General features: G+C 35.1%; 1 protein-coding gene across 1 annotated transcript in view; it reads left to right on the top strand.

Moving 5' to 3' along the window:
• Positions 1-13,991, top strand: part of Cadps2 (calcium dependent secretion activator 2) — a 511,596-nt gene that overhangs the window by 398,505 nt on the left and 99,100 nt on the right. Inside the window, 3 exon segments of the mRNA XM_048786046.1 lie at positions 2,493-2,556; positions 5,698-5,821; positions 7,861-7,881. Coding sequence (XP_048642003.1) covers positions 2,493-2,556; positions 5,698-5,821; positions 7,861-7,881 — 209 coding nt within the window.

The raw sequence follows: 13,991 nt of genomic DNA, 5'->3' as shown, positions 1-13,991 counted from the left end.
GAAGGAGGAGGAGGAGAAAAAAAGGAAGGGAGGGAGGGAGGGAGGAAGGAAGGAAGGAAGGAAGGAAGGAAGGAAGGAAGGAAGGAAGAAAAATAAATACTAAGGGCTTCTCTACTGCAGTGGGAAGTTAAGATAATATATAAAACTAAAAATCAAGTAGTAAAAATATTAGTGTGCAATTTAGGGATGTCAACTTAAAGACTGAGATGTTTTCCTCTAGAAATGCACAAATTATTTAGGGTGTGTGGAGCAAATATAAAAGACTTCTATTTTTCATAATAAAAGTCTGTCAGAAGAAGTTTTCTCTTTAGATGACATGCATACATAAATTTAATAAAAATAAATAGTATAATTTTAAAATAAACAAGAAAATGATGGGCTGGGGTTGTGGCTCAGTGGCAGAGGGCTTGCCTATCATGTGTGAGACACGGGGTTCGATTCTCAGCACCACATATAAGTAAATGAATAAGATAAAAGTCCATCAACATCTAAAAATATATTTTTGAAAATTTAAAAAAATAAACAAGAATATGAGTAATCATAGGGCAGGTCTATGCAGTCTCATTTATCTGTGAGATTAATTTACCAAAGTTCGAATGAGGTTGACTTCAATTTACTCAGATTAGTTATTAAACATGACTGGATTTTATTTGGTAATTGAGTGTTTTCCACTTTGCCTTGCCATTACAGAGCTGAGAGAGTAGTAAAAACCCAAAATATTTATCCTGAAAAGCAGAACAAAATGATTCCCTTTTTTTAAAATGTGTTTTGTGAAGATTAATTAAGCTTCTGTGTAGTTATTTTCTGTACTTTATTGATTCAGGATTACTTGTACTCTGTAAATGTGTTGAATTACTTACACATCATGGGCAGCTAATGCTAATTCAGAACATACCCAGTGGGACCTCAGAGTCCTGAAATGCTAAATGTAATCTGGGGATCAGTAACATTCCATTCATAAAATGTGTCACCCACAGGTTAGTGGAAATAAACAATAGGAAAGACAATGGATGGATTATGCAAATGCACTGAAAAGATTAAGCAGGGGGAGGGAACTACAAGAACCCAATTTGTGTTTTATTTCAACATGGATTACGGTTTATAGTATAGAAAATGATTAAAGCTACTTTGCTAATTTGCTAATGCTCTTAAAAAAAAAAAAAAAGCACCACAGCACAGAGAAAACTATTAAAATAAATTAGTTGTGGCTGTTTTTTTTCTAGGGGGGTGAATAAAGGGGTGAGTAGAAGCAAGGTTAAGGAAAATTTTAACAGTAAATATAATGATAAACAGTATTCTGAAGGAAAAAAAAGTTAAGTGACTAAATTTATATAGTATTAATTTGCATGTATCTGTGACTAGTGAAAGTTTTATGAACCTAAGACCTAATCCTGAGATAAATTCAATTACTGCTTTGTTTTAAAAGAAAGAGAGGAATCAGTCTTTTTCTTTAAAATCATGCATAAAACAAATTATACTTAAAACATGATTGGGAGGGAAACCTGTTTGAATCATAGTATGCAAAAATTTATTTCATTATTGCATCTGAGAAAACAAGTCCACCAAGTCCCTAAACAATGGAAAAGGACATGAAGATGAGTTTGCAGATTTCTAAGTCAGAGCAAGGTGGCAGCCTAAGGAAAGCCAGCTGCCTGTAGCCCTTGATCTTGAAGAGGGACATGGCAGTAGGAGGTGCTTTGCTGGACCTGGCTGAACAAGCAAAGAGCTGCAGATGGATGAAATAGCTCTGATACTCAGTAACTCTTTAAGTGGAAATTGACCTGAAGAAGGACTCCCTTGTCAAGAGCAATGAACCTATTAACACCTGGTGGCAACTGACATTAAAAGAAGTCCACTCCTTCTCCTAGCCATCTCTAACCCTGATTTCAGAACATCCTCATTACCTGCCCGCCCTCCAGTTGTTGCTATTTAGTTGGAATACATGGGACTAGAAATACGTGGGACAGATAACTGTGCTGACTGATGAAGTGCAGAGGGTTTGTGTGGTGTAGGGAGAAAGAAGAATTAGACACCATGGTAGCAAGGCAGAGTATCAGCAAAGGGGATGGGGAACTTGTGCAGATGTTTCCATCTCCAAACACACTAATTATGGGAAGAAACGGGAGAAATCATTTCATTTTCTCCTAGAGCTTTAATAATAACAAACCTTGAAACAAGAAATTATTAGGTAGTGCATATTAATTGTCTCTTTGTGAATGACCCTTGAGGCTGCTTTTAATTGAGTGTCCTCTTTGAATACATGCTTCATCAAAACTCAACTTTTTCATCACAGTTGATACCTTTATTATTTAAAGCTTTTAAATCATAGGGCTAGGTAAATTTTAGCAGTTAAAAAGTTTTCCTGGATGAGATGATGCTATTTTTAAGCTGTTTCTGTGTTTTTCTAATAATGCCAAGTAATATAAGTGGGAATCATTTACCTCTTGGGTATTAAATGTTTGACTTTTTTGTTCCTTCTTTTGTCTTTAAAGATATTGCTTTCCCTTTGGACGACCTGAAGGTGCTCTAAAAGCTACACTCTCATTACTTGAAAGGGTATGTTTGAACATTACTTTGTAAAGTCTATTTGCATTCTGAATTTCTGTGTATATTGGTTATTGAACTAGGCATACAGTCTCATCCCTCATAGTCTACTACAAGAGTTTGTTGCATTTCCTGAATTTATTACCTTTTCTTACTACATTCAAGTTCTCCCGCTACCAGCTTCTCCCTCCTGGAAGACTTTCCACTGCCATCCTGTTTTTTTGATAATATCCATATTTCTTTTTTTTTTAAGGTTTTTAAAAGATGGAAAAGTATCTTTATTTACTTTACTTATTTTTATGTGGTGCTGAGGGATCAAACCCAGGGCCTCACATGTGTGAGGCAAGTGCTCTACCACTGAGCTATAACCCCAGTCCATGATAATATCCATATTTCCACCTCTTTTTTTTTTCCTCTCATGAATTAATCTTCTCTTGTCTCAGTTAATTATGTCTGTTTTTCAAGGTCTTTTATTATCTCTTCAACTTTATTTGTACTTCTGCTTGCCACTGTCCTCAGTGACTATCACAGTATATCATTTAATATGTACAAACACATCACTCCTATCATTCGTTCCATTCAAAATACGTCTTGGAATTTATTTCACTTCAATTTATATGTTTCTTTAAATGAATTCACAAGTTGTAGAAAGTGTTTTGCCCTACAAGATAAATATCAAATAAGAGTTTAAATTCATGCTAAAAATCAATTTTAAATGAAAGTATACACTTCTGTTTGTGTGGCAGTTGAGGTTTGAGGTATCTTTTTCATTCCTCTATAGATCTCATATGCTAGTTGGATGCTAATGGTTAAACATGTTGAGTAACATGGTCAGCTCCTTTTCAATATCAGAATTTAAAAGAATTTCTGGGTATCATCTATAGCTCATGATTCAGTTATCCTGGTCCTGATTTATCAACTGGTTCTTGTGTATTTTTCTGCCAAATTAACTTTAGAGATTTTCATTTTTTATTAGCAACTCCACTAAAAACAGAAAGGGAGGACATTGCTCAGATATTACAGCCCCATTACAGTGACTTAAGAACAAGGGATATGAGGACTAGAACTGATGATTAAAATGAAATCTTCGGATTATGGACTGATTTCATTTATATACCCCTGTCTTATCCCTGATTGTTGAGCACTGTGTGATAGAAATATTATAATAAAATTATGGTGTGCTAGAATTTTTGTAATAAAAGTTGCATGTAACCCAAGTTTTTCAGAATATTCATTTCATTTGGTTCATTAAGATATATGCATAAACTGAAATCAATAAAGACTGCTTTACTTTTGGGAACTGCATCCCATCACGTTGTACCTAGGGCAGCCTCTCTGGATCCTGGTTTCCATGGCAGAGCTGCCCTCCTCCTCGCAGCAGGGAACAGTTAGTAATAGCAGAGATGCCCTCATGCCCTGCATTTGAGAGGTGACAGGATGAACAGTGACCTTTATTCCAGTTTTAGTCACAATCACACTTCTTGGTGAATTGAGAGAGAAATGTTAAGGACCATTTCTTTATTTTTTTTTAATGTCTCTTACTGACAACTTAGAAAAATAAAATTAAATCTACATGTGTATCCTTAATACCTATGAAACCTGGGAAGAACACAGGAAGGAAGTATGAAAACAGAAGTTGGTGTCTCTTGCTTCACCAGAAAAGAGGATTCAAGTTTACCCCATTCCAAATTAAGTGCCCAGATCTCACAATATATGAAATATTGCCTAATTTAAGCCCTAGACTCACCTCTGTGGCAGTCATACATTGTAATTTCTAGTAGCTATTTCAGCTATTTAAAGTTTATTGTCATTGGAAGCCTAATGATAAAATTAATAATTCTTCCTAACAAAATTGATCTTAATGTTAAACTTTAGCAATAATCATATTTAATAGAGTGATGCATGTTTAATGTTTACATGTATTTTATTATGCACAACCAGATTTTTCTGGCTACAGAGAATCTAAAGTACAGTTCTAATTAAAGTGTCAGAATAGCATGAAGAAGAGTTGAATTTGATAAAGGAAGAAATTTTGTAAATGATAAAGTTTATTGTTTTCAAAAAAGGCAATCTTGCATAATAAAATGGTTAAAATGGTTATCAGACTCTTGGATGACTGAATAAATTAGAGTTGGCAATATCCTTAGTGATGAGGCTGATTTTAAAAAATGAATGAAATAATGATTAAATAGCTTTTTTTCATGTTCTTTCAATATTTCTTTCAAGACAGCACACTAATAAAATAATTAGAGCACTTACAAAAGCATCAACTTCTTTATATTTTGTCATATATTTTATCGTTTAAATATAAGCACAACAAGAAAAACTGTGCTCACTATATTGGAGTTTGACTAATCAAAAGTTATTTGAGCAGTTGCATCACTAAGAAAGTTTTAGAGAAAATGATCAACGAGTCATTATAAAAGTATTTACAGTATGACATTTTGAATTTTGGATATAATTGTATTTGCTCCTTGCCAATAAAATAAAAGGTTTTAAGGAAAACTCCAAAAACACATTTTTGGAACCCAACAGAGAATAATTAGTTATTTTGTTCAAAACTTCGGGAAGTTTCCATATAGTTTAGTCTTTGATACATTTCACTAAAACTTCTTTCCCCTTATTTTTATAGTTTGTGACAGTAATGTTCAGTAGATCACAATCATTAAGGCTTAATTAGTGAAAGAAGTCCTTTTGATTTTTATAGAGATCCAGCAGTATGCCTATTCTTAGTGGAATTTCTCTTAATATTTTCAAATATATTGCTCAGAAGAGCTAGGGCATTTAAATTAGAGAAGGACAAGACAAACTTTGGTTATTATTTGTCCCAGGAACTGTAATCCTGACCTGAAACAGCTGCTCTAATGGTGTCTTGAGTCCCTTGAGGAAAAGTGACAGTCACACTGAATGGTGGCCTGGCCTATGGGAGGTTTGGATGTGCATAAATGAGGCTTAGACAGGAGGAACCAAGATCTGAGGATTAGGTTCCCAGTTGTGAAGTGCCGACCAGTTACTTACCCCCAAGTTACAGAGGACCCCTTCCCCCTCCCCAGGAATAGGCGTGTCTAGGACAATTTGTGTCATTTAAGTATTTATTTTATGCAACATCTATCTTCTATCTGTCTCTCCCCCCCCCCACCTCTTTCTTGGTAGGTTTTAATGAAAGATATTGCCACTCCCATACCAGCAGAAGAGGTGAAGAAAGTGGTCAGAAAATGCCTCGAGAAAGCTGCCTTGATCAATTACACTAGACTCACAGAATATGCCAAAATAGAAGGTCAGTGCAGTGAGCAATTGCCCAAGTGGCAGGGAGAGCCAACAATGCCTATTAACTGAGTTTTCTATGAGAAGTCTTTCCTTTCCTGAACGGTCCTGGACCATGGCAAAGGGAAATGTCTCATTAAAATCTCAGCTGGTGAACTGAAGAGCTTTTTCCTATTCATTGCTTTAATATGCCTCCTGGGACTCTGCTTGAATGAAAGACCCAGGATTCGTGCCTAAGTTGTCCTTTGTTCTTATTTTGAGTTTTCGAGAAACCAAAAGGTGTTTTCACGGGCTGTATTTTTTGACATTACTGTAAGTATGTCTAACAGTTCAATGTTGGGCTGTGCACTCTTTCCTGATCAGTCTCAGTGTAGTATTATGTAATTTTATTTTCTATTCTGCAGTGTCACTCAGAGAAGGAAGAAACTTGTTGATTATTGTGAGGGCTGAAATAAACCAATAGAACTTCCTGCAGCTTTTAATTGCTTGTGATATATTGATGCATTTGAAAGATTAGATCTCTCAAGGGGACTGTGCATTTTTTTCTCTTTCTTTGGGTTTTATTCATTTTAAACATATTTAAAATGTTCAGAGATAAACAGATTGGAATTTGTGACAAAATCGGCATCTATTCATTGATCCTTTGAAAGATTTATTTAAAAGAACGAAAAAAGACCTCTGATTCTTTACTCAAATTACCATAAAACTGACCTATGTAAATACATAGCATTACCTGAGGGAGAAAGAAGTTTGAAGTTAATATTAAATACTTATATCTGAAAATAAAAGGCAAGTCATCCTTTAGAAAAATTGTAGTAACAATGGAAATTTTTTCTTAGTGAATTATAAATTTATGAATTAGTTAATATTAGGATAGTATTATCAAAATTCAGGCAATGGAAAACATCTGATTATAATTGGTTGTGCTATCACTCCTTTTTTCTCTCTAAATCTGGTCAAGCTCTCTAACAAGCATGTGATAACCAACCTCCTGAGTGATTAACAAAAAAGCCATCTCATCACTATAGCAACCAATATTATATCACGAGAGTAACAACATGACACCTCCTTAGTTACCAGTTTAACATCATTAATTATGATATCATGTCGTGTTAAAGCAAAAGCAGTGAATATTAGATCATTTGCCTAAAGTGGAAGATAAACACATTGGTCTTCAGTTTTGAATACTCATTCAAATAATTTTCATGTTCAGGAGTATTAAGTGTTCTGAACAGAGATTCTATGAATTAACATAAAAATGGACATATTAAAACCTTTCAGATATGTTAAAGAGAAAAAAAAGTTTGTGCATACCTTCAATAAGCACAACATTATTTTGTATAAATGTCATCAACCTTATCCAAAACACTATGTGGTTTCTTTTGTTCTTCATTGTTAGATAACAATTTTTGACCATTACCCTATTCAAAAATACTGAAAAGATACACAATATATTTTTCTATGAACCCATGTATTTTATTATAGTCATGGAGTCAAGTTAAAATGAATAAAGAAACTTCTTTTACTTGTGCATGTAAAGATAACTCTGTATTAGTAAAAGCCTATGCTGGACCAAATGGAGAATGAGCAGAGACCACACCTGCCTCACCTCATATCTCCAGTCTAGCATGAGAATATTCCAGAAAATTGATCCTAACAATCTACTCTGGTGGAACTACCAAGTAATCTCCTCTAAAAACAAAATAAACACACATATACAAAAAAAAAAAAACCCACAAACAAACAAAATGATGTGGGGCTGGGGTGTAGCTCAGTGGTAAGTGCTTGCCTAGTTTGTGATCTCCAGCACCACACACACACAAAAAAAATCTCTTGCTTGTTAGCTTTTTAATTATCTACGTTCTCCCTCCTTTTTTATCTTTATAAAATATGCTTTTGTTTTGTGTCTAGGAACAGGCCAAGAACAAAACAAATTTAAGTTGGAAATAGTAAGGAGAACTTACTTTTTCTTGTTTGACTGACCTTTTGTGTTACATGAGCAACCTGACTAGGCTTTGCTTTTCTCCTAAATTCTCTTTTCTTATGTTTTAGGCCTGGCAGAAAAGGAAACAGGTAATTAATGTCTCTGCATGCGTGTGCCATTATTTTTAATGTGGTGTGATTTTTTTTGTTGTTGTCATTAAACTATTTTTTTGAAGAATACTGACATACAAAAAGCTGCATATACTTACTGTATACAGCTTGATAAATTTGAGATAAGTGTACAGCTATGAAACCATCACCAAAATCTATCCGTTATTTCCAAAAGTTTCTTCCTATCCTCCCCATCATTATTACTATTATTTGTGATAAAAACACTTACCATGAGATCTACCCTCCTAGCAATTTTTAAGTGTATAATATAGTTAACTGTAGGCATTCTGCTGTGCAGTAGGTCCATAGGGTTTACTCAGCTTGCACATCTGAAAGTTGGAACCCCAGGATTAATATCTGCCCTATTTTCCCTTTTCCTAACCCCTAGCAATCAGTGTTCTACACTCCACTTAAATGGGTTCAACTAGTTTAGACTTCTCCTAAGTACAAGTATGATTGCACAAATGGTGCGTCTCTACACCGTGTACAACCAGAGAATTTAAATATTGTGCTCTGTTTGTATAAGGATGAATTGAAATGCATTCTGCTGTCATGTACAACTAAGCAAAACAAATATAATCATAATAATAAAAAACAGATTTCTCATATATGGGGTTCTGCACTGTTTGTCTTTATGTATCTGCCTTATATACCAGAAGTGGGATCACTAAATCCTAGGGTACTTCTTTTTTTTTCCACCCCCAAAAACCATCATTCTGTTTTTCATACAGACTACGCCAGATCACATTCCCATCAACAGTTCCTAAGGATTCTTATTTCACCTTGTCCTCACCAACCCTTAGTGTGGTGGTAGGCGGTTTTTGGTTTTGATAATAGCTATTCTAACAGGAGTGAGGTGATACCTGCCACATTCTGGTTTTGATTTCCATTTCCCTGAAGATCAGTTGTATTGAGCATTTTTCATACACCTGTTAACCATTTGTAAGTCTTTTGAGAGCTGTCTCTGTTCCTTTGCCCATATTAAATTGGTTGTTTTTTAACGATGTTGTTTGATTTGTGTTATTAAGTTGAATAAGTTCTTATGTATTCCAGGTATTAACCCCTCTATTGGATATATAGTTTGCAAATATTTTCTTGCCTTCTGTAGTTTGCTTTTTTAATCTCATCATTTCCATTGCCTCTGATAGTCTGGTGTTTTGAGATTGATGAATAGCTCTCTATTATCAGAGATCATTTTGAATAGGATACTGAAAAGGCTTGAACTTTTTTAGAACTATTGCTGATGCTTTGTTGGGAAAACAGGCCTTTATCTCTGTAAAAAGTTCGACAATATTTTTTGATAATGAATTCAAAGCAAAGAACCTGTAACCATGTTAATGTTATGCATTGTGTTTAAAGCTTGGATACTCATCTTATTTGGAAGCAGTTGCCAATATTTGAAGGGCTCTTAGAACTAGAAGAGAGTACCATCTTCCTTTATCACTCTTGAAAAATAACATGAAAATAAAAAGCATAAATTCTATTACATAAAAGCAAGCGGTTCTTAACTCTGAAAGTTGTTAATCAGAAATAAGCAGAGGTTATGAAATCCCTTTCTCAGGAAAATGCTTAGAAAGAGTTTTTCTCTACAAATTTTCTCTGAAATTTCAAAGATTGTATTACTTTGTTTCTTGTACCTCTTATTATAATTATAAATAATTTAACTTTATATCCACCCTATCTTCCTGTTCTTTAGCCTCTGTGGGCACAGTCCTTTCTGACTTGTTCCTAGTGCCCCAGCACTAGGATCCTATCACTGTACCTGGTGACACAGAGGAGGCTCTCAGAACTTTGGAAAGAGGCAAGATATTATTAGTTAGTTTCACTCAGAAACAATGGAGGAAGAGACAAATAATGTACCTTTCTAGGCCTAGTTTCCTCATTTTGGTCTTATTTACATGCAGTGTTACAGACAAGTTGATTGGATTGTTTTTCACTGAAGTCTTCTGTTAACAACTCTCCCTTCCCCCTTTCCCTCCCTCCCTCTCTTATTCCCTCTCTCTGTCCCTCTTTCTCTCTCTCCCTCCTGCTCTCCCTCCTTCTCTCTCTCCCTCCCTCTCTCCCTCTCTTTTATTGAGGGAAGCTTTTAAAATCATTTTTATTATTTGACCCTAGAAAGTGACAGGAAGGAAAAAAAAAAAAAACAGATCCATCCCCTGGAAGGGGAAAATAAGAGACCTTAAAATGTTTGATAAGTGCTCTTTAGGGGAAAAAAATAGAATAAAAAAGATAAGGTTATTATCATCCCCACTTATGGCAACCCATTGCAATAGTAGCAGTCTCATGCTCTTTAACAAGCTTTTCAAAACATTTTATGATGTTAAACTCCACCACAATGTTATTATGAAAAATAAGTTTTTATTCTATTTTACAAAAAAAGTCCAGGTGTATCTGTGGCTTTCCCTCTGCTACAGGGTAAATAAGCCAGCCAACTGGGAATAGACTCAGGTGTCCCGATCCCTAATCTATGGGGTACACTACTTCTCCTGACAAATAGGAAGGGGTCACAGTGGACCTCCATGAAGTATGGGCAGGGGTGCCCTGTAGAGTTGCCTTGCTCTATAAAATGGAGGTGGGAAGAGGAGAAGAGATGCCACATACTCAGCTGACCCTCAATGGAAGTTTTCCCTACACTCCTATTTGGAATCCATACCACTGCTCAACCATACAGGTCAGCAACTCTAAAGTACATTTATTAAAATGAAATGCTTATTTAGAACAGAGAAAAATTGGTGTGATCTCTGATTTCAATGAATGGAGGGGAAAGCTAATATCAATTGGAGAATGTTCTGAAGTAACAGGAGTTTCTAAGAAATGAATTTACCCTTCTTTAGTTGCATTTAGTAGCAGGTTAGACCTACAGAGTTAACTAGTAGATGTGCTTGGAGAGTACTTTTAAAAGTAGGTAAAAATGGGAATATCAACTGCATGTCTAAGAGTTCAAAAGCTTGATGACTCTTTCAAATGGTAGTCTCTTTAGCACTTATGCTATCTAAAAAGAGCAAAATTCTGCCCAAGATGTGTTGTAATTTTGTCAATTTGACCGTCAGTGTCTCCAAGAGGTTTTCTGTTTACACTGTTCCATTAGTTTCTTAAGCAACTTTACAAAATGGAAATTTTACAGACGAGATCACTGAGACTTCAGAAAAGACTAGTAACTTGGAGGAGGTCATGCCATTGTCACTGAAACTCTGCAGACTTGGGATTCACACCCTGTGTCTCAGACCCCAGAGCCCTTTCATAGTCTTCCTGCTGCTGCTGCCACTCCAAGACTATCTGAATCAAAGTAATGACATCTTATATAAACACTCAGGCACATCCCAAAAGCCAAGGCTTAATATTTGTTAATATTTGAACTTTTTCCAAAACCAATAATGGTTATTTGGTAATAAGAGCAAACACTTCTGTGCCTGGCACTATTCTAAACTCTTTATATATATAAAGTTACAACAATCCTTTGCAAATGAAAATTATTGTTATTATTTTTTCTTTTAAAGAAAAGTTATACAACTTGTCTACAGTCATATAGTTACCAAATGGGACATAAGAACTCACTGTTGATCTTTCTTCTTACCTTTCTCCATCTTTCTCCCTCCTGAAAAACTATAGTTAAATTTGTACTCAGTTAAAAATTGTTTTACTTTTTCTCATAGATCTTATGATGTCAGGTATTGAAAGGGATTAAAATTTAAAAATCCCCTCCCAACCCAGACAACACAACTTTCATTCACCTTACTTATTGTCCTATGATGTTAGCTACATGAGGGGAGGACATTTTGTGTTTCATAACTGCTATATCCACAGTGCTGAGACAAGTACACAGCACATATTTGGTACTCCATAAATATTTATCAAATATACAGATGAGTTTATGGCACAGACTATTATCAGGCTACTTACAGAAATAACATCTATAAGCTGGCAGGCTGCCTTGCAAAAGGTCATTTGAACCAGTCAGCGAATAATTAAAATATAGGGCAAAAACTAACCATTTAAAAAATAATAAGAACAGAAAAACAAACCCGAGTTTTATGCTGTTATTATAAGAGGGAGAAGCAGGGAGGCACTAACTTGGGTCAGAGAGGTAGATGTTCTGGATAGCAGTTGTATTTATGGTGCTGAGTATCTAACCTGCTTCCATTGTTTTATAATCCAGCATGCTGCTCAGTTGTGACTCAAATTCACTTCCATCCTTGGAAATTCTTCAGTTGTCCATTGGCAGCATGAATGTGCATAATAAAGAGATTCTAAAATTTGGTAATGGATTAAATAAAGCCTCTCTCTAGATGTCTTCTTTCCTTCTAGGGAATTGTTGGCACATTTCATGAGAACTGATAGTTTGTTTTGAGAACTGAAATTTCTAAAAAGCAATTCTTTTTTAATTTGGGAGCTATAAAATGCTATTTGTTTGAATTGTTTTTTATAGTAATAATTAAGAAATCTGATTTACATTTACAACTAGCTTTCTTCTTTGGTATAATTATGCTACTAACTATCCTACTTATATAGTAGTGAGATTATTTATAATCTAGAATTCAAAATGACACTGAAACTCTGTTTTATTTTGTTTTGTTTTAGATCATATACCTTGTTGATGTAAATTAGATTTTTTTTGTTAATACCGGTGTTGAACCCAGGAGTGTTTAATCACTGAGCCACATCCCCAGCCCTTTTTATTTTTTATTTTGAGACAGAGTCTCACTAATTTACCTAGGGCCTCACTAAGTTGCTGAGGCTGGCTTTGAACTTGCAATTTTCCTACCCCAGCCTCCCAAATTGCTGAGATTATAGGCTTGTGCCACCATACCCAGTAGTATTATTTTTCAAGAAACATCGATGTGTTCTTTAGTTCAAAGAATTTCTTGTAAACAAGAACAGCAATAATCCTCTCATAACAGTTCTACATTTTCCTGGAAACTCTGTATCATAGTGTGACTTACAGTTGCTATTACTTTGAGCTGGCCTTGACATATCTTTCACATAGGCTTCTTGTGAATCTAGGAATGTGGAGGTGCCCTGAAGAAAAGGTGCTGTGGATAGAATAGATGAAGTCTTTGTATGGGGAGAATCTTTTTCGGCCCTCTGGTTGCCAGGTTCCCAAGTCCAAGCCCCAGTGAGCTCATTTTCAGAGTCTCAGTTGAATGGATGGGGAGGCTTCCCCAGAGGCATAGTGCTGACTTTGTTTGAAAAGAGAAGTTGTACTGTGGCAGTCCTTACGTCATTAGAATGTATGTGCCATCCAGGTAGCATTTTAATTTAGCACTGCATTGTCAGGCAATAGTGATAAATAATAAATAAATAAAAGCTTTCATGCTTGAGAACTTGTGTGCCTAGAAGCTGTGTGTGTAGACAAAACGATCCAGTTGATGAAAATGTCTGGTTAGCAGTGACTAATTTCTTGCTAATATTTCTTTTTTTGTTGTTGTTTTAATTATTTTTTTTAGTTGTCAATGGACCTTATTTATTTATATGCGGTGCTGAGAATTGAACCCAGTACCTCACACATGCTAGGCAAGCACTCTGCCACTGAGCCATAGCCCCAGTCCCTCTTGCTAATATTTCAAAGATAACAAAATAGTTTTCTCTCAAAGAAGTTTTATGTGTTTGCTTATGAATTTGTTTTAAATTGTTTGAGTATTATATGTCACCATGAACTATGGTTTCTAACATCTAAATGATAGACCCAAATTGTATAGTTCCCATAAGCATGGACAACTCCTTCCAGAAAATACTTGGTATATTGAAGGAAATTGAATTCTCACCCAAAAGAAAGCAACAGGCTGTCAAAGAATTCTCACCCAATGTTTTTGATAGTGTGGTATGGACAATGGGACCTTGCTCACAAAGTAAAATGACTATTTCCAAATCACCTGCTGATTAGGGACAGAACAGTAGATACAAATTGACTTTAAGACAATGAAGACAATTACTGATTTTTTTGTTGTTGTTCTTTAGCATATTTGAGAAAATCCTTTCAGTCAGAGTTTTTAGTTAGTAAATACTGCATATGTGTATTTATTATAAAAGCTCATTGAGCTATACCGATTTAAATTTCTGTGATCATCTGGATAAAAGACCAACTGAAATTT

This window comes from Marmota marmota, unplaced genomic scaffold, assembly GCF_001458135.2.
Source record: "Marmota marmota marmota unplaced genomic scaffold, marMar, whole genome shotgun sequence".
Lineage (NCBI taxonomy): Eukaryota > Metazoa > Chordata > Mammalia > Rodentia > Sciuridae > Marmota > Marmota marmota.
The sequence above is the reverse complement of the archived record's forward strand: the minus strand, read 5'-3'. Positions and strand labels throughout refer to the sequence as shown.